Raw genomic sequence first — 24,788 nt, forward strand, 5'->3', positions numbered from 1 at the left:
AGACCTCCAAACCATCAGAAATGTTGTGGGGATGCTCATTTCTTGGGGACAAGGCGACAGTCTGGTGTGACCCTCTTACTGGTCCATAATCAGCATCTAGCCCACTGGGAAAGTCATCTCGAGGCTGAGGGTTCTCTGTCTCCTGTCAAAGGCCCCTGATGTGCCTGGACCTCAGTTTCCCCACTTGTCAATGAGGGGCTGCACTCCAGGAACTTGGGGTTCCCCTTCTGGCCTGATGTGTCAAACCAGGAACCCCAGCAGGGCCGGTCCCTGCCTTATCCTGGTCCTGCCGCCAGAGGGCAGGAGGCTCTGTGCTCCACATCAGCCTTACGGGAGGCAGCTGCCGCTGCATAGACGTGAATTAAGGCTCCTTGGGCTCCACAGCACCCACAGGGACTGGGGGACCTGGTTCAGACTCTGCCGGGGCACCACGCTGTACCAGGCTGGGTGCTGGGACACCATCTGGGAGCTCAACACCCGCGAACACTGAAGGCTCTTGAACAGCTAGGGGACAGGTCTGAGGATTCCAGCAGACAGAGAAGAGGGTGGGTCACAGGCAAGCCAGGGGAAAGAAAAGGTGTGTGTGTGTGTGTGTGTGTGTGTGTGTGTGCAGGCTGTGTGTATGTGCAGGCTGTGTGTGTGCAGGCTGTGCCATGTGCAGGCTGTGCCATGTGCAGGCTGTGTGTGTGCAGGCTGTGCCATGAGCAGGCTGTGTGTGTGCAGGCTGTGTGTGTGTGTGCAGGCTGTGCCATGAGCAGGCTGTGTGTGTGCAGGCTGTGTGTGTGTGTGCAGGCTGTGTGTGTGCAGGCTGTGCCATGGGCAGGCTGTGTGTGTGCAGGCTGTGCCATGGGCAGGCTGTGTGTGTGCAGGCTGTGCCATATGCAGGTTGTGTGTGTGCAGGCTGTGTGTGTGTGCAGGTTGTGTGTGTGCAGGCTGTGTGTGTGCAGGCTGTGCCATGGGCAGGCTGTGTGTGTGCAGGCTGTGCCATGTGCAGGTTGTGTGTGTGCAGGCTGTGCCATGGGCAGGCTGTGTGTGTGCAGGCTGTGCCATGGGCAGGCTGTGTGTGTGTGCAGGCTGTGCCATGGGCAGGCTGTGTGTGTGCAGGCTGTGCCATATGCAGGTTGTGTGTGTGCAGGCTGTGTGTGTGTGCAGGTTGTGTGTGTGCAGGCTGTGTGTGTGCAGGCTGTGCCATGGGCAGGCTGTGTGTGTGCAGGCTGTGCCATGTGCAGGCTGTGTGTGTGTGCAGGCTGTGTGTGTGCAGGCTGTGCCATGTGCAGGTTGTGTGTGTGCAGGCTGTGCCATGGGCAGGCTGTGTGTGTGCAGGCTGTGCCATGTGCAGGCTGTGTGTGTGCAGGCTGTGTGTGTGTGTGCAGGCTGTGCCATGTGCAGGTTGTGTGTGTGCAGGCTGTGTGTGTGTGCAGGTTGTGTGTGTGCAGGCTGTGTGTGTGCAGGCTGTGCCATGTGCAGGCTGTATGTGTGCAGGCTGTGTGTGTGTGCAGGTTGTGTGTGTGCAGGCTGTATGTGTGCAGGCTGTGCCATGTGCAGGCTGTGTGTGTGCAGGCTGTGTGTGTGCAGGCTGTGTGTGTGCAGGCTGTGCCATGTGCAGGCTGTGTGTGTGCAGGCTGTGTGTGTGCAGGCTGTGTGTGTGCAGGCTGTGCCATGTGCAGGCTGTGTGTGTGTGCAGGCTGTGTGTGTGTGCAGGCTGTGTGTGTGCAGGCCGTGTCTGTGCGGGCTGTGCCATGGGCACAGCCACTCCTCAGGGTGCCTTTCCTTGTTCAAACCTTTCCCGTAGCTCCAGAGGAAGTGGGTGGAGAAGGCTTCAGTCCCACAAAACCAGCCAGGGGTTCTGGGGGCAATGGGAGGATAGCGGCTGAGATGTTGGGAAGGGAGAGACCTTGACATGTGGGCCCAGCTGGACCTCCTAGTCCCAAGTGCCCAGAATGGACTGGGTGGGGCCATCAGGAGGTTTGGCCTAGACACGAGAGGGCAGAAATGGAGGCATCTTGGGGGCAGATCTGAGCTCAGAGCAGGCTCTCTGGGTGAAGAGTGGGGAGGTGACAACAGCAGGGAATCAGAAGAAATGGGTGAGTAGGGAGGGGCAGCACATGATGGCAGGAGCCTGGGCCCTGGAACAGAGAAAAGGGTCCAGGCAGGAGTCCAGCATGCTTGAGGTTGACCTGGAGGACATACAATGTCCTGGGAAGGGATGAGAGAGGTAGATCCACTTCTAAGTGGCCTGGCTACAGGCAAGATAACATGATGGACCATGTCACAAGACATCCCACTCAGGACCAGTTATCCTTTCTGATGATGCTGATGAGGCCTAAGTGAGGGGCATCCGTGTGTCCCCAGGATGCCGTGGCTGGAAGATCATAGGAAGACAGCTAATTTGGGGGGCTGACCACTGTTTCCCACCCCTGTAATTTGGCAAGTGACAGCCCCTTGGCAGGTGGAGGTCGAGACCCAAGGGTTTACAAGAGTGGGCAGGGGATCTTTCCAGCTTCTGCCTGGTCCCCCAGGAGACTGCCCACCTGTGGCATGTGAAGGCCAAAGCCTTGAGTCTAGGTGAAGTGAGACACTCAGGCAGAAGGTGTGTGTGGGGGGGGGAAGGTAGGTAGAAGGAGGTTAAGGTGGTTGTTCTCTGGATGTACCAAGTACAACCTGGAACCTCTTGCCATGTACCATGTTCAGGAGAGAAAGTGGGGTTGCCCAGAACACCCTTAACCCATGGTTTGGCCCTCTACTCTTTCCCCAGGAATCCCTCTTTCCAGAGATCACACAACTCACACCCATGACTGAGGCAGAGCCTGGGCCCCTGTTGAGAGTCCCATGCCTTGTTACTCAAGTTATATATGGTAAAATCATAAAATGTGCAATTTGGGGTCCCTCTTAAAGAGATCTTCCTTCTGAGGTCACCTATCAGGTGGGGACCAAGGTGGACTTGAGCAGGTGGGACATCCTCTGGGCCTCACACTCCTGGCCTGACTGTGGGGATGGTTGTTGGGTGCCTGAGCCTTTAGGAGAGCCAGAGAGTGCCATCTCACCATGAGTGAGGTCTTACGGGGTGGGGATCCTGGAACGATGGCGGGTGGTCCAGGCTGGAGAGTCCTATTCCACCACGATGGGTGGGATCTTACAGGGTGGAGATCCTGGAGGGGAGAACTGTGTTCTGCTGTGAAGGCCCCTGGAGAGGGGAGACGATGGTTGGGAATGGAGAGAACACTGCTCTGAAGCAGAGTATGTTCAGAGAAGTGCACCCCTAGGAGAGGCAGGATGTGGGCTCCCTGGCCACCTGCGAAAAACAGGAAGCCTGGCCTCCACAGCATCAACCTGTAGGCCCTTCTGGGTGAACTTGGCCTGTAGGAGCTGTTGGTCTGGGCTGGCTCCCCATGGTGGTGGCCCAGTATCATGAGGTCCTGGCAAGTTCACAGACAAGGTGGGCCATCTCCTCTAGCCTCTGGGAGGTGTTCCCAGATCCTGAGTGGCATTCCCACCTCTGTGGGTGAGGAAGAGCTGGGTGGCCAGAGTGGGCTTGGAGCTTATGACACAGGGGACAGGTATCTCTTGGACTCAACTCAGCTGTAGCCCAAGAGGCTCCTCAAAGACCCCTGGGACCCAGGGTACCACATCTTGCTCAGAGTCAATCTCTTAGAAATAGAAACTATTTTCCTACCCTGGTGGCCACTGTGGGTATGGTGATGACTGACAGGAGTCCAGAATGGGGTCCCTCAGCTTGCTGGGATCTTTCTCCATGGTATCTAGGCAGGTTTGCTCTGACTCAGGAAGCCCCGAGACCATGCTGAGCTGTGAGCACAGGGAGGGGTGCAGACTGCTGCTCCCAGGAGTTGTGGGGAAGGGCCTTGGGCTGTTGGATGCCTGAGCCTTTAGGAGAGCTGGAAAGTCCCATCTCACCATGATGGGTGGGGTCTTACAGGATAGGGATCCTAGAGGGGTGAACTGTGTTCCAGACTATGAAGCTGTGGGGAAGGGCCACATTGGGGTATGGGGGGACTGAGGCCCAATGCTGTGCCAAGTGTCAAGGGGGGAGATTCCCCCCTTTGCAGGTCTTTCAGTGAAACAGAGCCCCCTCCCTTTCATTTCCTGGGGCTGCTGTGTCTGAATGGGGTAGGGGTAGGGTTTTGGGGTAGGGTAGGGAGCAGTGGTTTTGATGCAGCTCCTGAAATGCAACCACAGGACTTGGTGGTGACCCCCTACCTTCTAGGAGATGTGAGGTCTCTCCTTGGAACCAAACAGAACCCTGCAGACCCCCTCCCCAAGTATAGAACTAAACAGTTAATGATCAGGACAATAGAGTCATAGACAAAGGGCCTGATAACACATTTTTGAGTTGTTTTTACCAATACCACAACTGCCACCAGAGAGGAAAAGCTAACTATGTGATGACTAGACCACAGCCATGAAAGAATCTGCTCCAACTCGAACTGTACAGAATCTATGTGTGTATGTTAGTTGTTCAGTCGTGGCTGATTCTTGGCAACCCCATGGACTGTAGCCTGCCAGGCTCCTCTGTCCATGGGTTTCTCCAGGCAAGAATACTGGAGTGGGTTGCCATTCCCTTCTCCAGGGCATCTTCCTGACCCAGGTATTGAACCTGGGTCTCCTGCATTGCAGGCAGATTCTTTACCCTCTGAGCCACCAGGGAAACCCACTGAATCTATGGCTATCACAATTCCAAGAACTGGCCTCAAGAGAATGGGATTAACATTTTTTCTCATAATAATCTATACCTTTCATGGGCATCAAAATAATTATAGCTTGCTCTGCCCACATATGTAAGTGGGCAACTAAAATTTTCAGCAAAGAGATACTATAGGCCCAAGTTGACATCTTCCACTCTTAGGAATATGGTGCCTTATATCAGCATGAAATTACAGAAGATGGAACTTCACGCATAATCCTATAGAAATGGAATGACGTCTGACAGTGGGGAACTGAAAGCTGCTCTTTTGCCTCATTTCCTCTTTGCCCATTTCTGTTCCCTTCCAACCTTAAAAGACTCTAATTCTAGGAACAAGATCACTAGGTAACTTAAGCTAACTCCTGGCTTATGCTCTCCTGAATGCACACCTAATCTGTTGATTTGTTTCCTAGACAAAAAGAAGTAAGAACGAAGAACTGAGGAATTAAAAAATGACCAGCTCTCACAATCCTGCAGGCAGATCATAAAGGCAAGATAACATCGAAGACAGAGAAAGTCAATGCACGCAAAGGAGAATGATGTAGCACCCAACTTCCTGCCTCAGTGATTCACTGAGATTCTTTCCCTTTTTTCCCCTTTAAAAACTGTCATGGCTGATCAGCTATACCCCAGTACAAAATATGTTTGGTGTTAAAAATAATAATAATAATAATAATAATAAATAAAAACCATCTTGTCTGAGTGGAATCTTTAGAGTTGATCTCTGTACATGAGTCTACCTTCTCCCCAGATTGCCGGCTTTTGTGAGTAAAGCAACTCTTCTTCCTACTGATACTTGCCTCTTAAGTTATTGGCTTTTGAGTGGCGAGCAGCAGAACCTGAGTTTTGTAACAACCTGCAGGGAGCCCTCCTTCCTGGGCCATCTGTCAGAAGTGGGGGCTCGGGGAGGGGGGCAGTCACCCACCCTGACTTGGTTTTGTCACTTCGGGGGAGGCAGACTGCAGCCTTTTGAGGACTGAAATGCCTGAAGCCCAGGGCTTGAGCCTGAGAGAAGCAGAGGCCATGAGCGTGTTGGGGGGCAGGTCTGAGGATCTGTGGGAGCCCCAGCCTGAGAAGACAGGCCACCTGCCCACGGTCATCCATCCCCAGGGAGACCAGGGAGGCTCAGAGGCCCTGGACGCCATCCACCAGAGAACAGAGTGGTCAGAATCTGAGGAGGGGGAGGAGGAAGAGGGGAGGGAGGAGGGGGACCCAAGAAGAGGAGGGAGGGGAGGAAGAGGGGAGGGAAGGAGGGTGAGAAAAGGACCCAGAAGCCAGAGACAGGTGGAGAGGGCTGGCCAAGGGCTCCAGAGGAGGTGGGGGCAGGACCTGGTGAGGGGGGCGTGGGGGTCGGGCCTGGGCCCGCCAGGACTGTGGCTGCACCAGGAGCTGGGTAGGGGCAGGGGGGTAGGACAGGGTGCCCAAGGGTCCCTGGATCATGTTGAGGCTGTGGGTTTTCATTTGCTGAGGTGGTGGGGGCAGGGCTCCCTTTAATAGTCGCAGGTTCCTGGGTTTAGGTGTGAAAGATGGTTGCCAGGATACAGGCACCAGACAGCACAGTGCTATTACCCTTGTGGGGGCTGGGGGCCGGGGAGGATGGGGGGGCTGCAGGACTGAGGAGGGTTGGGGACGGATGTGAGGCCTGCGGTGTCAGGGGGTGAGAATTTGGTGAGGGGAACTGAAGGCCTTGCCTCTCCTTCCTGTGCCCTGAGAGAAGCCCGTCGTGGCAACCACAGCCTCTGCTGATGCGGCTGACAGGCGCCTGTGGGTAGACTGACATTTCGGTGGCTGCTCATCTCTGCGCCTGGCTCCTCATGTTTACCCCTCCCCCTTGCTCAGGCCCCTAGAGACCTGAGTTCTCCACGGGGACAGTGAGGGCAGCAGATGGACTTATGTATAGTCCTGACCCTCAGCCTGGTGTCAGGCTGAGGCCCTCCTGTCCCTCTTGTGGCATGGTCCCCGGGTGTCCCCAAGCTGGTCCCATGAAGCCTTGCAGCCCTCCCCTGGTCCTGGCTCCCTGAAGCCCCTCACGCTGTTTCTCTCACCCGCACCCAAGTGCTTCTTTCCAGATCTCTCTCCTGGCTCCCGAGAGTGCTGGCTCCTTGGGGGTTGGGCCCTGCTTTACCGCTGTACCCACTGGGTCTAGATCTGCACCCTGTGCAGAATGGCCACTCGGTCAGTATTTGTTGCACGGACATGAAAATTGTCCAGTGAGAAGATAAAAAACTGCCCTGGCTTCACCTTTGGACCCCAATGTGGTTACATCACTCAGGCATCTATAGGGCACAGCCCAGCGTGTTCTTCAGGCTAAGCACCCACTGACCCTGAATTGGGTTTCCCCTCCTCAGAGAGCCCAGAGCTGACCCCACAGCAATGTGGTATGTGGCAGGGCTGGAAAGTTCCACAGTGGGGTAAGGGCTTATGTTGGTATTGGTCCTGATGGTTGAGAGGCCCACAGCTGACCCTCAAGGAAGCTTCAGGATGTGGGGCTGAGGTGGGTCTTTGACCTGGGATCCATGCTGCCCTTCAAGTATCTGGGCCCCATCTCACCTGCTGTACAGAAATAACCATCCACTCTATGGTGTCTAGAAGCTGTGCATAGGTGGTTTGAGCTGGAACTCAGGGTGGACACCATCTCCTGGAAACATACTAGCCAGTGGGCCCAGGCGGGTTTGCTATGTGGTTCTGACAAGCAGGCCTTAGACGCTCCCGAGGCCTGGAGCGTCGGGTATGATGTAAAACTTGGTAAAGGTGTGTAACCGCCGTGGTCCAGAGCCCTGTCTCCCTCCAGTCTGCTTGCGTGTCAGGCGGCCTCAGTCTGGCCCAGAGCATCTCTGAGCCCTGGCTAAGAGCAAATTAAGCTGAGAATACATTTAGTTGGTTTCGGAGATCCATTTATGGGTGTACAGTGGCTCTAAGATCGATGAAGATTTTGCTATCTATCTGGGAGTGGAATGGAGCACTGAGGGTGAATACATGTGTGTTAAGTCGCTTCAGTTGGGTCTGACTCTTTGCAACCCCATGGACTATAGCCCACCAGGTTCCTCTGTTCATGGGCTTCTCCAGGCAAGAGTACTAGAGTGGGCTGCCATGCTCTCCTTCAGGGGATCTTCCTGACCCAGGGATCGAACCCACATCTCCTGCAGCTCCTGCGTTGCAGGCAGGTTCTTTACTGCTGAGCCACCAGGGAAGCCCACGGGTGAATGGTACTCCCCCAAATCCATGTCCACCCAGGACCTGTGAATGGAACTTTATCTGGAGACAGGGCCTTTGCAGATGCAGTCAAGTTAGGATGAGATCATCTTGTCTGGCCTTAATCCCGATATGACTGGTGTCCTTATAAGGAGAGACAGTTTTGGATACAGGGAAAAAGCCATGTGGTGACAGTGGCAGAGAATGCAGCCACAAGCCCAGGAAGCACGCATTGCTGGCACCACCAGGAGCTGGAAGAAGCCTGGGGCAGATTCTCCCTCAGAACCTCCAGGAAGAATCAACCCTACTTTGGTTTTGAACTTCTGGCCTCCAGAATTGTGAAAAAATTAATTGTAATTTGTAATTTGTAATTCATTACGGCCTTCATGTACAGCTTTCTTCCCTGCATGCCCCCTGCTCTGAGCATGCTCTCTGGCTTCATGACAGGAAGGTGTGAGATGTGTGGTTCACGGGGTGGACGAAAGGGACCCATGTCCTTCGGTGCCTTCCAGCGTCAGGTGAGGTGTATAAAATGTGAGGTTGTTGGCAGAGGCCATGGTACTCGTCCATGCAGGTCAGCACACATTTCACTTCCAGGACTGCTCTCCACAATGCAGTCAGACACAATTATAACTGCACCACCCCCCGGCTATCCGTTTTTCTTTTTGCGTGAGACTTTTGAAAGATAGAATTTTCTGAAATTCCTGTGTTTGTAGGGAGCCAAGGCACTTGTTTCACATCCCCAGCTGGCCAAGCACATCCTGGTCCCTCATGAACGTCTTGTCCTGGCCAGTCTTGTGCTTTCATAAGGATGATATTTCTCTGTGTTCTTTTGTGGTCATTTGAAGAGGCCACCAAAGAGGAGGCAATGAAATTATGCAGCCAAAAAAAAAGAATGGTCAGTGGTGTCAATTAATTTCAAAACATTGTTACTTCCTGGATATTTTGGATGCTTTATAAAATTTGTGATTTCTTTTCTCATTCCAAATAAGCATTTGCTTCTGTCTCTGGTTTTGTACTGGTGATTTCTTGTTGGTTTCCTTAGAGAGCCCCTCTTGGTGCGCACGAGCTCTGGCTCGCCTGGGCTGCTCAGGCTGCCTGTGCCTTGGAGAGAGCCTCCCTGCTACACTCTAAGATGAGCATGAGGTGGATCTGGGGGCTGGACACACGGCCTTCAGGCTGGGTCCCTATCAGAGGCCCCCCGGCATCATCCAGGATAACTCAAAGCCTGCCTCCTGCTCCTCTCAGAAGCTCAGGGCTGACTTCTCATGGGAATGTCTAATTAGGATAAAATGAGTGTTGCTCTTTTGTGTGGTTATGTTTGTAGCTCATGTCAACAGCATTGAGTCTGCAGACTTCATTCTGTTTCTGTTTTTGCTCAGCCCCCTCGACAGTAAATGACCATTTTAAAAAGCTTTTCATACACCGTGGCATCATGTCTGTTTTCCGTTTGATGAGCGTGGGATTTCACATTAACTAACAGCATAATTCACACCTGAAGGGGCATTTTGAAATTTCAGGCTTAAGTGGTTGATCTGTCTATTTCTCCCAGTGGTTAAGTCCTTCCTGTTCGTACCTATTTTGCTAATTTTAGATACATGGGTACACGTTGGTTATGTTTTTGTTCTGTTGCTGCTTTGCCAGCAGTACTATTTTGTCAGAAGAATTGATAACCCTGGCTTTCTTGTAGTTCATGTTTGTTTTTTATATGTTTTCCGTATTTTTTGTCCCAAAAGTGTCATGTTGCTCTTTGAAGAAAATATAGTGTTGAATCTTTTCTTTTAAATCCAATTTGAGACTTTCTTTTAATTTGAGAAGTTTAGCCAGGGTTTTGGGGCAGGCCAACCTGGAGTGGAAGGAAGGTACCCCTGGGCCGGCCGAGACCCTCCACTCCAGCCCCTCTGCCCACCATGCCAGCCCCTCCCATTGGCTGCAGTCCCTGGCCAGCCCCTGTGTCAGGACGGTAGTGGCCATGCTCGGGCTTTGGGGGCCTAAGAGGGGAGGAGCCAATGCCTAGAGGCCCGTGTTTCTATTGCTATCCCCAGTGCCAGGCCAGACTGGGCCAAGCTGAACTCTATTTCTCCCGTTATAAAAGCCCCGCGTTGGAACCCCCAAAGCTTCAGTCTGAGGATGGGGGTTGCTGCCTGCAGTCAAGGACTTTGCCTCCAGCTTCCAGGGCCTCAGCCCATACCTGCACAGGTGGTGGAGCATGTGCTGTACAGAGGCCACTCTGAGTGCTGACCCGAGATGTCTCAGTCCTCATGCCCGCCCCCCCCACCCCAAGGTAGAGCAGCCCCTGCCCTCCTCTTTTTTTTTTTTACCCTCCTTTTTTATTGATTGATTTATTTATTGGCCATGCTGTGCAGCTCTCGGGATCCTAGTTCCCTGACCAGGGGTCAAACCTGGGCCTTTGGCAGTGAAAGTACAAAGTTCTAACCACTGTACTGCCAGGGAATTCCTTGCCCCCATTTGACGCTGAGGAAATCGAGGCCCAGGGATAAATGTGGGAGAACCAAGACCCAGAGCGCACTCAGGCTGTCTGTCACAACGGAAACAAAGCCAGCAGTAATTAAATGCCAATGTGCTTATGCGTATGTAACACGCCCAGCAAGCATGGGGCTCGCTGTGGGGCAAGGGGCACATAGAGGAGGGACTCAGCCCTGCCCTCCCTAGAAAGGAAAGAGAAGCAGACAACGAAGGGTGATCATGCGAGGGGAGGACGGTGGGCAGCGTGACCCCCAGCACAGACCACAAGGAAGGCAGAGGATGGAGGGGGCACGAACGCTGGTTGCTGGGGTGGAGTCCAGTGGAGAGATGCGTCCGATGACAAGGGCTGATGGGCTGATGGTGCTGTCTGCTTTTGTCTCAGGAGCTGGGAAGAGGTTAAAGCTACAGTGGGAGCTGAGAGTGGGGACCGTGGAAAAGGCACTCATTGTGACTGGGAAACCACAGAGTCCAGCTCTTTGTAAATTATTATTATTATTTATTTGGCTGTGCCAGGTCTTAGTTGCAGCACTCAGGATCTTTGATCTTCCTTGTGGCATGTGGCATCTTTAGATAGCAGCATGTGGGATCTTTAGATAGTGGCATGTGGGATCTAGATCCCTGACCAAGAGTTGAACCTGAGCCTCCTACACTGGGGGCATGGAGTCTTAGCCATTGGACCCCCAGGGAAGTCCTGAACCTAGTTCTTGAAGGGAGCATGGGCCCACTCCCCTAGTTTACAGATGGGAAAACTGAGTCCCAGAGGGGCAGGACTTGCCCAATGACACGCTGCTGAGTGGTCAAGAGCGGGGACCAGAAGTCAGCAGGTAACAGGGGAACACCTGCTGTCCTTGGCTCAGTAGGGCGGCCTGCCTTTCCTCGGGACCCTGGGAGATGGGGGTGCTGTGTTCCTTGTCTCTGCCTCCCCATCTGGGTCCCAGCTGCAGGTCCTGGTACTCTCCACAAGAGCTGTTGAGATCACATCCCAAGCTGCCCATCCCAAAGCCAGTGTGTCCCAGTGACTCCCTGCTCCAGTGACACACACCCCACAGCCAGACAGAACCACCTCTTCTGTTCTTCCATTACTTCATCTGTGTAGACATAATAGTGCTGTCAGGGGTTTAAGCAACCACATACACCCATCTGTACTTTAGAAATGTGGGTAACACATATACTCTGCACCAGCTTGTATCCTTATGGCATCTTGCAAAGGTCCTAGCATGATGTTTCACTCTTCATGGGATCTTTTTAACACCTGCTGCATGTGCCTACCATAATTAATAGAGCAGTTCTCCTATTTGGACATCTAGGTAGTTTTTCAGAGGCTGATTTTCTTATTGAAAGCAACACTGCCATGGCTATCACTGTAATCTTGTTTCTGTGACCAAAGATCATGTCCCCAAGCTAAAGATCATTTCCAGCTAAAAGGAACATCATTACTTAAAGACATTTTAATCTTTGCAAACCCAGTGGATGAAGGGCTTTCTCATTTCAGTTGGTGGGCAGCATGGTCTACCAGTTCTTGGCGCCAGGTCCAGGAAGATGCAGCTACAGTTCACACCCATGCTGGGTGCACCTGTTTCCCCAAGGTCGGTTCCCCAATTCCCGTCACACCCCAACATGCACGCACACTGGGAGCAGCCCAGTTAAGAGCCCAGCAGCTCTGTTAAAACTTTGAGATCACTGCTCCCCTTCCTTTGTCCCCAGCTCACCCTGTGGTGGAGGCCAGTAAGGCTGGGAGGGCTCCGGTTGATTTGCACCTTCTCAGCCATAACAGGAACTGCAGTGAGTTTGTGTCCCCTGGCCCCTCCCTCCTTCCTGAAAATCTCACACAGAATCCTTTAGGCTGCAGAAATCCTCAGTGACGCCAGAGAAGGTGTCAGGCAAGCCTCCCCGCCTCGACTCTGAACTGGCTGAGAAATAGACACTGGAGTTGGAAAGGGGAGAAGAGAAGTCCTTTATTTCTGGCAAGGCTTGACTGGGGTCAGAGTTCAGGTCCCAGTCCCCCAGTTGACCACTGCCCCAAGGCAAGTCTATCCTTCAGAGCAGCCTCTTCTGCCATGCAAGGGCCAGGGTAGCCGTGGGACAGAGAAGTTTCCTTCCCAGTGGTTCCAAGGTGCCAGGAGCAGCCTCAAGGGTGGGAGGCAGGCAAGGAGGGCTTCCTGGAGGAGGCTGTGGGAGCCTGACTACTGTGGGAAGCTGCCTGTGTGTTCGTTCTGGGTGGATGATCGGCCCAGAGCTCTGCTGGACAGAGGCGGGCCTGGGGTCCTGCGGGCTCACTGGTACTGGTTGGGGATGGACATGGTGTTACAGCGGCTGTGGGACATGTCCTCATAGACCACGTACACTGGGCTCTTATCCTTCGCACAGCAGAGTTTCTGGATCTGAAAGAAAGCCTGCTGTCTAACCACTGGGGCAGCTCGCTCAGGAGCATCCTCTGTCTTCAAGGCATCTCCCCTCAGGAAACTTTTATAATAGATTTGGGGGCCTGCATGAAGCCATTCCAGGAGGGTCCTCGGCCAGCCCCTCGGTTCTCCAGCGCTGCCCAGGCCTGGGTGAGGTGGGCAGAGGCAGGGCCCCGGGGGCAGCAGTGGGGAGGTGGAAGGTGGAATTGACCTTTCACCCTGGCCCTGGACAGGGAGGGGGGCCTGGCTCTCTGGGGATGTAGAGCTAGAGGTGCTGGGTGGAGGCGGGGGTGAAAGCTGAAGGACCAGGGGTGAGCTGACCACTTCCTGGCCCCTGTTTCTGTTGGCCCCTCCTCTCCCACCTCCAGCACACGATTGCATGTGGTTTTCACATGCTCACAGGCCTCACTCATGCACGCATGCACACATATGTACATGCATGCACACTTTCACAGTCACATGCAGCATGCCCATGTTCTCTGAAAGGATCTCTCTGGAACCCTCTGTGAAAAGTATTAGTCACTCAGTCATGTCCACCTCTTTGCAACTGTAGGGACTGTAGCCTACCAGGCTCCACTGTCCTTGTGGATTCTCCAGGCAAGAATACTGGAGTGGGTAGCCATTCCCTTCTCCAGGGGATATTCCTGATCCAGGGATCAAACTCGGGTCTGCTACACTGCAGGCAGATTCTTTACCCTCTGAGCCACACTGAACCTCGCTAATCCCCCTTAAATAGCTGACCAGGACCTGTGTTCCTGGCACCACGACCATCCCTGCAGGTGGTTCCAGTTCTCGAGCTTCCTCTCACCTTGGGCCTCACCATCCAAACCCTCTAAGTTCCCAGGGCCTCTGACAGAAGGAGTGAGTGGGTGCTGGGGTTTCCCATGTGGCCAGACCCCTGAGGCTTACCCACTTGCCTTCCCATCATGCTCTCTGAGAGGAGTAGGCTTCTAGGGACACTGGTGACACCTGAGGGTCCATACTGACCTGTGTTCTTTTCAGCACACACACTGCTCCCAGTCCCAGCCCGATGAGAAAGAAGCCCACAGCCAGGGTCGTGGGGAGAGCAAAGTGTATCAGCCAAGACTCCTGGCACGTGTTCACTGCCTGGGGCAGTTGGTCTGGGAAGAAGGAACAGAGACAGGCATTCGGCAGGTGAGGGAGTCTTTGGGAACCTCTGCGGCTCAGGGCAGGGTGGGGCTTTGGAGTGTGTATGGGGGTTGGGGTGGGGGGAATCCAGGAGGCTTCCTAGAGGAGTTGGGCTCATGTTGGAATGAGTAACTCAAGCAAACTTAGAGGGAAGTTTCCCAGACAGGGGCAGATGGAGCCCATGCTGGCGAGTGGCAAGTGGAGAGGTCCCAGGGCTGGCACACTCCCTACCTGTCACCATGACCAAGGTGCCAGGACCAAAGATCTTATCATCCATTATGGCCACGCAGGTGTAGCCCCCGGTGTCAGCCAACTGCAGGTGGTACAAGCTGACGGTCAGGTTGTGTTGCAGCCCTGAGAAGGCAATGCGGCCCTGGAACCGCGGGTCCACGGTGGGCTCCAACCCATCTTCATAGTAAATCACATCGCTGTTGCTTGGCCACGTTTGTTTCAGGTAGATGCCATGCAGGGTGCCCGGGGTGGAGCAGGTGATGTTGACGGAGTCCCCCTCTAAAGCGATCATTTTGCTGGGGGACTGCCACACCTCTGCAAGGAGAACCCACCACCATCACCACTGGCCTGGCCAGAAGGGCAGAAACCCATCTCTGTGCAGGGGATGGTGGCAGGGCAGAGGTGGCCAGGGACAGTCCACTGTTGACATGTCACCAAGGATGAGGCAAATTTTGGAAGCCTTGAAGCCAGCGACACATGACGCCAGCACCCTGGGCTGTCCTCAAGTTCCAGAGGGATCCCGGAGGGCCAGGCCACCTGTGACCTCTCCCCACCCCAAAGGTCAGGGGAAGTTGAAGATAGGGCCTCTTCCTTCCAAAGCACTCAGACCTCCAACCACTCTTCCCGGTTCTACACCTTCTCCCCCTCTTAAATGGCAGTTTCTCACAAGAGCCAGGGGCACTGTCTTCTCTCCCTGTTTCTTTTAACGCCAACTGCCTCAGTTTCCCCACCATTTCCAGGCACCCGAAGCCAGTGTCTCCATGGGGTGGGCACATCCTGGCTCGTCCCTGAGATACCCCAAAATTTCCCTCGTCTGCCTAGCAGGGCCCAGCAGGGCCAGCTTCCAGGTGCAAACATAATCCAAACATTGACTTCTCCAGAAACTAAATTCTACAGCTCTTTTTGGGGGGAGGGGGCACCAGAACTGTGCCCATCAAGTTCCCCATCCCACTTTGCGGAACTAATGTCTCTTTCTCACTGCAGAACTTTGCACAAAAGGCAAGCAGAAGGATGGTGTTTTCTCAGGACAAAGACAGCCTTGATGCTTATAGGAGAAAATTCAGATAAAGAGAAAGAAGAGTTTCAACCACAGAGACTCTGCACCCAGACATCAGCAACATCTTGATACCTATGGTTTTGGGTCCAAGTGCCCAAGGCTGGACCTGACCCCCGGCAGGGACTGCTGGGGCCCCAAGGAAAGGTCTCCTCAAAGTCACCAGCGATCACCCCCTACGCCAGAAAGAGAGTCTGAGGTGGGGAGGGGAGGGCTGAGTGGAAGCGCTAAGCTTGCTAGGGGGGTGTGGTGGGGATGGGGTAATGGAGAGTCGGGAAGCCTTACCTCGGGAGGCCTGGAGCAAGGGGAGCAGCAGGAGCCTCAGGAGCCCAACCATGCTCACTGCAGAAGGAAGAGCAGGGGCCCCTCTCACCAAGGTGTCACGGTTCTTCCTGTCTGTGGTGCCCAACGGCGTGCCACCGCCACCTCCCAGTACCACTTTCAGGCGCTGTGGGAGCAAGATGGAGCCGGAGGTAGGCAGGGGGGCTGCACACAATGACAGGCGGTTGAGCCCTCCAGGAAGGCTTGCTGGAGGTGGTACCATGAGTGAGAGGACGTGCTATAGGTGAGGCTGGGAGGGGCAGTGCTCCTCCCCAGCTCTTAAGTCTGAGGGCTCACGTGTAGATCTGTGATCCTGGCCCTCTGCCCCAGTGGCACACCAGGGAGAGGAGAAAGGAGGGCAAGAATGGGCAGGGGCAGCACCAGGAGAAAGACAAGGGGGTCCCCAGGTGGGGGTGGGGGTCAGGTTCCAGATGCCCGGGTCTTCTGGTTCACTTTCTGCTGGGACCTGTTTATGTCCAGAAACTTGGAGTATCAAGTCAGTCACCACTGCAGCTGGGGGCTGGGTGTGGTCTTAGGGAAAGGCCCGGGGCTTGTGCCCAGGTTGTGGCTGCCCAAGTGGCTCACGAGTCTCCTTCCTGTGGGTGCCAGGGCTGGAGACCACTCCGCTGGCCTACCATCCAGTATGTTCGTGCACCAGGGTCCTGGTGAGCAGCCGCCAGGCCAGAGGGAGACCCATGCCTGGACCCTGACCCCGAGGGCTCAGAAGTCCTTGAAGAAGAGACAGACTCTGGGCAACCAGGAAGAGGAAGACGTTTCTCTGTCCTGGGGTCCTTGGGCTAGAGGGCCAAGCTTTCAGTGTTGGCCCCAAAGCCACATGTGGGTGTGCCTGGTGTGTGTACATGGCTCACGCGTGGGCAGACAGCCCTAAGATATTTCCTCCCTGGAAAGCCCCTCCTCTGACTGGATGCTCCCGTGCTAATGGCTTGGGGTCCTGGGTGAAGTCTGGGGTGGGGCAGATTAGGTTTGCTGGGCTGACGGCCCCTGGCGGGGGCTGTCCACCTACCTACAGACACTTCTGGCATGAGCGAGTATCTATTTCAGGGGCAGATCTTGCCAAAGGCCCAGAGGATCCTAGCAAAATTGTTGGCAGAAAGCAATAACAGCATCGGGCTTGTCAAACCCGCCCCATTCCAACCTCATCCTGCCTTTGTTCATCACCAGCACTCCCTGGGTGCCCGCACCTGCCAGTGATGGTGCCAAGGGCAGAGGGTGAAACGGACTAGACGCCCGTGGCCTGACTCCAGGGTTGGACGAGCAGACCCGCGGCAGGACACACAGCTCCTGTTGGGAGAGGGGTGCCCAACCTCAAGGGGCCATAGGAGTAAAGCACTGAGGAGGTGAGAGAGGGTCAGGTGGTCTGTCTGGGAACAGGGCTCCAAGCAGAGGCATCAGCACATGCATGGTCCCCAAGGCCAGAGAGAGCCTGGGGTTTCTGAGGGCCTGCAAGAGGGCCAGGGTGGCTGAGGAGGAGCAAGAGGGGCCTGGGGGGAAGGGTCTCTAGGGCACTGCAAGGACTCAGAGCTAAACTTCCTTTAGAGAACTCCTTGAACGTACAGACAAGCAACGAGTAGAAAATTAAAATTAGTCAAGGACCCAGACACAGTATTTCTTTCTAGGTTTCCTGCCTTGGGTGTGCAGGGGCTGAATGACTTAATGTGGGCCCGTCCCACGGTGCTAGCAATATTAAAATGACCTTTGAATGACTTTCAAAGCATCAACACCTTTGGTCTGTTTTAGGCAAAATGGAACAGATTTCCACGGCCCCCAAAGCATGGTGGTCCCACGTGCCGTGCCCACTTTGTCTTAGGGGCCTGGCCCAGGGGGTGGAACAAACCCACCATTTCTGGCATGAACCTTTTTTTAACCTGGGAGATACAAATACAGTCAGTTCTAGACCCGGACTCCGGGTGCCAGCGAAGCTGTTCTGGGATCGTTACCCTCCTGTGAGGACACAGTCGCCAGGCAGCATGCATTGTGTCCATCTGAGATTCTCCATGGTGAGGGAGGCCTCCCAGATATCTGGCCTTCTGGATGTATTTGGACTTCTTTTTTTTTTTTTAATATTTATTTATTTGGCTGTGTCGGGTTTCATGGGCTCTCTAGTTGTGGCATGTAGGCTTAGCTGCCCCACAGCACTTGGGATCTTAATTCCCTCACCAGGGATCGAACCCACATCCCCTGCATTGCAAGGCCAATTTTCAATCACTGGACCACCAGGGAAGCCCTTGTTGGGACTTTTTAGCTTGTAAGACTCACAGCAGCTTCTTTTGGATTTTTATTTTCTTCACTTAAAGATGTATGTCTCAGCTCGTTCGATGATTTGCTAGTAGGTTTAGTGGACTCATCTTGAGGATGAGCAATATGGACGTTTTGCAAAGCACTGAAAGTAGCACTTCTAGAAAAACCTTCTTTTTATCACATTACATGTACCTTTTACAAACACATACAATGAAGCACCAAAGCAGCTCTATCTTTAAAGGAAATTCTCTATGCTGAAAAGAAAAGACCACAACGAGAAACAAGAAAAGGATGAAATGGGAGGGCTCACCAGTAAAGGCAAACATACAGTAAGAGTAGGAAGCCATGCACACACACAAACATGATATCAAAACCAGTAATCATGAGAGGAGCAGAGTGCACATGCAGCATATTTGAAATGCACTGGAAAGGAAGAGATCAGCAACTTAAAACAATCATGCACGTATATATATAGACTGCTGTATCAAAATCTCAGGGTCACAACAAACCAAAAGTCTATTATCATAGATAAACACACACAAAAGAAAAAGGAATTCAAATGCATCACTAAAGTCATCCAATCATAAGAGAAAAGAAGAGGAAAAGAAGAGAAAAAGACGTACCACACCACCTTCAAAAAAAAAAAACCAACAAAGAATACACTCAGTGGGGTTGTACAGTTTTGCTTATAAAGACATCTGGCATATATGATTTGGGATGCGGTTTGGGAACAGGAAGAGGCAGCATGTGGGGCAGGTGGTAGAGAGGGGAGCCCCAGGGCTGGGGAAGACCAGGGAGGTTGGACACAGATTCCACCTGTCCAGCTTCCCATCCAGAGGGGCTGCTCTACCCTTTTGGGGTGTTGGAGGAGGCCTCATCCATCATCTCAGGCCACTGATAGCCTCATTTTGGTTCCACAAGTGCTTCCTGGAAGGTCCCTTAAACTTGTTCTTATTCATGTTCCAAAGACAAGAGCGTGTCCATGATCAGCTGAGGACCCCAGACTGGGGCCTCTCCCACATGACTGCAGCGTGGCACTCCTGCCCTAGGGAGGAGCACAGTCCTGCGTGGGGCGGAGGATGAGGAGGGTCCTGTTAGGTCAAGTGCTATGGAACGGGAGATTTTGCACTTTGAGCCCCAAAACCTGCTAAGGAGCCTTCCTTGGCATGTACATCAGGAAGAAGCCAGGAAGTTGCCAAGCTTCCTAGTCCTCAGCTTGGTCTTCCCGCACGTCCCCTCTGCTTAGTCCAGTGCACACGATGCACACAGCTCCCACCCCAGGCTCAGAGCCTCCTTACCTGACGAAGGGAGGATGGGATTGATGAGAGCCATGCACAGATAACTTTCCCCGCAAGTGAATCCTGTAGGAACATCCACCACCCACACATCTTAGGTCTCCTGGAAGGAGCAGGAAGCCCTCATGCCATCCTCTAGGGTGTCCTAGGGACAGTGTGAATTCAGTGGCCTGTCCGGCGTGGGGCATCTGCATGCTGGGACTGGGATGGCATATGCTGGCTGGGGTCCTCTGGGGGAGGGGTTCTGGCTCTCTGGGACCTCAAACGCTCCCCACTCTCTCACTAGTCTCGGTGGGAACAAGACCATGGGGCAGAGTGTCGATTCCGGGTCTGAGATGACCCCACCTCTCCCCAGCCCAGAGACCAGGCACAGCGGCCAATACCTTCTGGAGCTTGAAGTTCAGGGAACCACACCCTTAGAGCCACACCAGTGTGCAGATCAGCAGGCTGAAGAGAACAACCAGGGCGAGGATGGGGAACATTACCTGGGTCGGGCTGTTGTGTTCAGGATTAACATCCAAAGGGAATATGCTCATCTGCGGACCTGTGGAAAATGGGCAGGACCACCCTCCATTGTTCACCTGTGCAGGAGCCCCTGACCCCCTTGGGGACACCCTTGAGGTGGACATCGCCTGTGGTTGGGAAGCACATGCCTGGCAGAGTGGCAGGGGGATGGATGCACGGGATGGGCAGGGCTCCAGGCACAGAGGGTGAGGGTGTCAGAGGAGGGAAGACCCAAGAGGGCTTTGTGGGGGCTCCCCTCCTATACCCCAAGATGAAAATAGAAACACCTTCCTGCGGAAGATGTGAGGAGCAGGTCTTGCGGCTCTGCCAGACACAGGGCAGGTTGGCGGGGGCCTGCCCAGGGTCTGCCCTGATGCAGCCCCACCGCCCCAGGTATCAGATGAGCCCTGGATACAGGAGTTCATGAAGGCCTCACTGTGTTCCCCACTTAGGGTCTGGCTGGTGCCTTCTTAGCCCCTCCCACTGTTCCTGGTCCAGGGCAAAGCTGCACCCCTACTTCCTGTCCCCAGGGCTCAGGGTGACTACTCTGAGTCAGAACAGGCGAAGGGGGTGGGTGGAGGGATGGTGACTGGAGAAGCTTTGCAGCAAAGGAAGAGGTGGGGGTAGGGGGATAGGAGGTGTGCAGGGAGGGAAGGCGCCAGCCCCCTGAGCAGACGGAGAGAGTGACCAGGCCCACATGCCGGGGCTGCCCTGAGGAGAGGCTCAGAGGGGGCACAGACGTGGGGTGGGTGGGGCAGGGTGGGAGTCCTCTCCAGGCCTCATCGCCGTGGTTCTGGGCACCTCAGGTGGGCAGGAGTCACTCCTCTCTAGTTGCTCCGCACTCCTACCCACCAGACAGAGAAGCTCGTGGGGGTCAATCCCCCCCCAACCCACTCTGCTCACCTAAGACGTTCAGGGTGGTGATTTCGACATTTCTCTGGCGCCCCTTCAGATTCCACTTGTACAGCCCTGCCTGGGTTTCCTGGGCTTTTTCAATCACCAGATGCGCCTCGCCCTCTCGAATCCAGAGCTGCCATCCATCCTGGCTGAAGTTTCCTGGGGCCTTTACACTGAAGATGAGCTTCCAGGGTGCCGTGGGGTTCGTTTGCAGGGAGATGTTGATGTGGGAGAAGGCATTGGAGATGCTGCAGGTCATCGTGGCTGGCTTGCCCCGCAACACAGAAACCACACCCCTGGTGCAGTTGGGGTGATCCCAGTCTGTGTGGGGGACAGTCACACATGTGGATCATGGCTGGACCTCAGGACATCCACTGACTGCCCTTCCTGGGGTCACTGGCACTACCTGGAGCCTGGGTCCCTCCTGGCCTGATCTAGGTCTCTCCTCCCACACCCGGCTTGCCCCTGCTGCCTCCCCCAACCCCCGGCAGAGTTGGGACTATACAACTTACTTCCACTCTGAGCACTCCTGAAGGTGGCCAAGAGCAAGAGGACCCAGAGCATCCTGGGAGTGAGGAGAGTGGATGCTGAGGTCAGCATGGCCAGCAGGACCAGGAGAAGTTTTAAGGGATGCCTTGTCCTCCTTACTGGTTTTTGGGACACCCCTTGGAGGAAGGAAAGCTGATGAGTCAGAGATCCCTTAGGCTCCTTCGGAAGCCAGTGAGAGGGGCTGCACCCTTGCCAGAGTCCCCAAGCTCCTCCCTGACCACTGTGACCTGACCCTTCTCTACACCTTTATAATGTCTGCAGTGGGACCACTGTCAGACAGGTGAGAAACACAGATGAGACAGGAAACAAGTCCCTGGGAGACAAGTCCATTTATATTGCTGGGGTTATCTTGAATTTTATAAAAAACATGCAAAACTCCCTGAGCCATGTGTCCTGTAGAGACGGGTCGGGACACAGAATCTCATGTAGCCCCTTAAACCTGACACCAACCCAAAACCACCTTGGATGCTCCCAGCCCCTCTTCCACTCTTGCATTTTGAGGCTTGGCATTTGGGGACACTTGCTCCACTCTCCAGATTTGCTTTTATCAACAAAAAGAGTCTTCCTGTGGAACTCGTGAGTTACAGTCCAGAAGCTAACTTTCACTTCCTCTGAAACAAATACTCATCTCAGGCTTTGGCATCCAGTAAAACTGACATTTGGGCTTCCCAGATGGTGCAGTGGTAAAGAACCTGCCTGCCAATGCAGGACACACAAGAGATGAGGGTTCAATCCCTGGGTCAGGAAGATCCTCTGGAGTAGGACATGGCAACCAACTCCAATAGTCTTTCCTGGGAAATTCCATGGACAGACTTAGACATGACTGAGCAACTCACACTTTCACTTTTCATAATGACATGTATCCTCCATTAGGTACTACACAGAGGATGAGGTGGTTAGATCTTATCACCAACTCAATGGACATGAATTTGAGCAAACTCAGGAGATAGTGGAGGACAGAGGTGTCTGGCGGGTTACAATCCATGGGGTTACAAAGAATCAGATGAGACTTAGCAACTGAACAACAACAAAAAGTAGCTTCACTGCCTGAAAAATCCTCTGTGTTTCATCTATTCATCCATCTTCCCCCCAGCTCCTGACAACCACTGATCTTTTTACTGTGTCCAGAGTTTTGCCTTTTCCAGAATGCCATGGAGTTGGTACCCTTTGGTTTTGAATTCAATGTCTCTGATTTTTTTTGTCCCCACTTCAGGGGTAATTGGGCAGAAGGGCCTGAAGCAAAGGGAACTGTGGATGTAATCGCTTCCAGGAGCTGGGGGCCATTGGTGACCAGCCCCAGTCCTGACTCCAGGACACTCTGGGTCAAACAAGGAGAATGAAATGGGGAGGGACAATCTCAGCCCCCAGACCCCTGCCATAGGTGCTGCTGTGTCCCGCTTCCCTTGATTTTCTAGACTTGCTTCTATTCCTAATTTATCGTCAGAAGGACAGCCTTCTTTTCTCACATATGTACAACATCTGTAGTTGAAGAAGAAAGAAGTCACCCGAGAGACACGTGTTCTTGTGCACACACATGTATCTGCTTTTACATATGTGGAATCAGGTTAGACAACCCATTACTTGATTCTCTCTTCTCTCCCTCTGTACTGTATGTACTAGGGTGAATGTTGTTGTTTATTAGTCGCTAAGACAGGTCTGACTCTTTGAAATCCCATGTACTATAGCCCACCAGGCCCTTCTGTCCGTGGATTTTCCCTTGCAAGAATATTGGAGTGGGTTGCCATTTCCTTCTCTAGGGGATCTTCCCGACTCAGGGATAGAACTCGCATCTCCTGCATCAGCAGGCAGATTCTTTACCACTGAGCCATCAGGGAAGGCTGCAAGGTGGCCCCAAAACACACGTCCACCCAGAAGCTGTGAAGGTGACCTTACTCGGAAACAGAGCCTTTGCAGTCATAAAGAAAGAGGAGGTCATATTAGAGCAGCGTGGGCCCCAATCTAATGTGACTGGCTTTCTTATAAGAGAGAAATTTGTAAGAAAGAGACACAGGGAGAGGCCAGGAGCTGACAGAGGCACAGACTGGAGGGATGTGGCCACAATACAAGGGATGCCAGAGCCACCAGAAGCTGGAAGAGACAAGGAAGGATGTTTCCCTGCAGCTGTGCTGACACCTTGATTTTGGAATCCAGCCTCCAAACTGGAGGAGGGCAAACTTTGCTTCTTTTGATCCCTTGTTTGTGGTCCTTGGTCACGGCTGCCCCAGGACACTCACACTGTCCCCTCCCTCTTTCCCCAGACCTCAGCTTTCCCCTCACTGGAATGATCAGGCACAAACCCCAGACACTGGAGGGAGTGTTCTGCGGTCGTGTTCCGTCCATTTCTCTGCGTCTGGTTCTCACTTTGTAGTGTGTTGCTGGTGAGGTCTGCCTCCCCGGATCCTGAAACCTTGACTTCAGTGGCTGCAAGGATTCCCTTTGTCTTAGCTTGTGAGCAGCCCGGGCCCCTTGGCTCCCAGCTCCGCCTCTTCCTGGTGACTCCTGTGCTGTGGAGGGCTGACCAGCTCATCCTGGTTCTGTTCCTCGCGTTTCCACATTGTCACTGCCTTTGCAAACCCTTCACTCATCCTCCTGGGACTGTCTGTCTTCTCCTTACAGGTTTATAAGACTCACCCCTTAAAGAAACAAACTGCCTTCCAGGATAAGTACATTTCCATCACCATTTCTCCCTGGATCGTCTGGATAAAGACTCCAAGTGTTTATGTTGTCCTGTCTGTCTTTTCCTTGAAGGCTTCAGGGTTTTCTTTTAAAGTAGTTTTTGTTTGTTTGTTTAAAGTATCCTTTTTAAAAGGCTTCCCAGATGGTGGCATATCCATCGTGGTCAAGTTTGGTCTATTTTTATGCTCAAATCTTGAATATTCCTCAAGGTCTGTTTGCAAGCGGCATGTCACAGGTCTAATTTTGCTTCCTTTCCAGGAGGACAAGTGGTGCCTGGGGCACTGAAGAGTGAAGCTCCCTGTCCCCCTGGCCAAGGCACCCCCACCATGTGGGGCTATTCAGGCTCTGCCAAGCCACATGGTACAGTTACTATGCTGCCCATTGTGCGTTTTCACCCCTGGGAAGGCAGGTTCTCTCTATGGCTGTTTATCTTTCCTTTGACATTCGGTTTGCAGAAGAACATTAACACAGTTTTAATCAATTTATTTCTTTTTTTTTTTAAGAACAAAGAATTTGGTGACTGAGTGAAGAGAGACAGCTGCCCTGATCCTGCCACAACCTGCTCAGCATAATGCAAGAGAGGCTGAGATTTCACTGGTGGACACAATCCAGTAGCTGCCTTTCAGCAATTGCCAGGATGGGGCTTAAATAGCTCATCACTATTACTTGCTGCTGAGAACCTCATGTGATGGAAGGCTCCAGAAAGAGGTGTTGCAACTTCCTGTGCTGGGGTTTTCCCTGGCACTTCAGGTAAAATCTGCTCAATTCTTTTCCTGAGTATTTTTTACAAAATAACTTCTTAAATTGGAAGTTTCTCATACACAGAATGGTGCCCAGTGACCCATAGGGCCCAAAGGCATCCTTGCTGGTGGTGGACAGTGACTCCTGGCCCCCTAGCCAGAGCCCTCGGGGCTGCCTGGAGGGAGACCCTTGCCTCAGGTGTCCTACCCTGAGCCTGCCTGAGCAGGCAGGAGATTCATCTTGTGTGCTCTTCTCTGGCCACTGATCTGTCCTGGAGGAAGCCTTGGGCAGGACCCCCAGCATTTCCAGTCTCCTCAAGATCTCCCCTTGGG

General features: G+C 53.5%; 1 protein-coding gene and 2 long non-coding RNA genes across 5 annotated transcripts; 2 read left to right on the forward strand and 1 right to left on the reverse strand.

Moving 5' to 3' along the window:
- The first annotated feature begins 341 nt into the window (after positions 1-341).
- Positions 342-5,407, forward strand: LOC139038971 (uncharacterized). 2 transcript variants are annotated; one of them, XR_011492067.1, is made up of 2 exons: positions 342-577; positions 5,113-5,407. It is a non-coding gene; the product is annotated as an uncharacterized lncRNA (long non-coding RNA). The 2 variants fall into 2 exon arrangements; XR_011492066.1 differs by having other exon boundaries at positions 342-545.
- A 6,901-nt stretch (positions 5,408-12,308) lies between these two features.
- Positions 12,309-15,582, reverse strand: CD7 (CD7 molecule). Its single transcript, XM_070479751.1, has 4 exons — positions 15,500-15,582; positions 14,161-14,475; positions 13,768-13,901; positions 12,309-12,759 (listed from the first exon to the last, which is right to left on the reverse strand). Exons 1-4 carry the CDS (start codon positions 15,549-15,551, stop codon positions 12,652-12,654), a joined length of 609 nt encoding a protein of 202 aa, XP_070335852.1. The 5' UTR covers positions 15,552-15,582; the 3' UTR covers positions 12,309-12,651.
- Positions 15,583-15,602: 20 nt separating this feature from the next.
- On the forward strand, positions 15,603-24,468 carry LOC139039165 (uncharacterized). 2 transcript variants are annotated; one of them, XR_011492405.1, is made up of 4 exons: positions 15,610-15,687; positions 16,718-16,893; positions 23,974-24,075; positions 24,219-24,468. It is a non-coding gene; the product is annotated as an uncharacterized lncRNA (long non-coding RNA). The 2 variants fall into 2 exon arrangements; XR_011492406.1 differs by lacking the exon at positions 16,718-16,893 and having other exon boundaries at positions 15,603-15,687; positions 24,219-24,467.
- The last annotated feature ends 320 nt before the right edge of the window (positions 24,469-24,788 follow it).

This window comes from Odocoileus virginianus, chromosome 17, assembly GCF_023699985.2.
Source record: "Odocoileus virginianus isolate 20LAN1187 ecotype Illinois chromosome 17, Ovbor_1.2, whole genome shotgun sequence".
Classification (NCBI taxonomy): Eukaryota; Metazoa; Chordata; class Mammalia; order Artiodactyla; family Cervidae; genus Odocoileus; species Odocoileus virginianus.

Coding starts and splice junctions, on each gene's coding strand:
- CD7 (XM_070479751.1), bottom strand. CDS start 15,551: ATGGTTGGGCTCCTGAGGCTCCTGCTGCTCCCCTTGCTCCAGGCCTCC. Junction 14,476..15,499: donor CTTGCTCCAGGCCTCCCGAG/GTAAGGCTTCCC, acceptor TTCTCCTTGCAG/AGGTGTGGCAGTCCCCCAGC. Junction 12,760..13,767: donor GTGTGCTGAAAAGAACACAG/GTCAGTATGGAC, acceptor GCTTTCTTTCAG/ATCCAGAAACTCTGCTGTGC.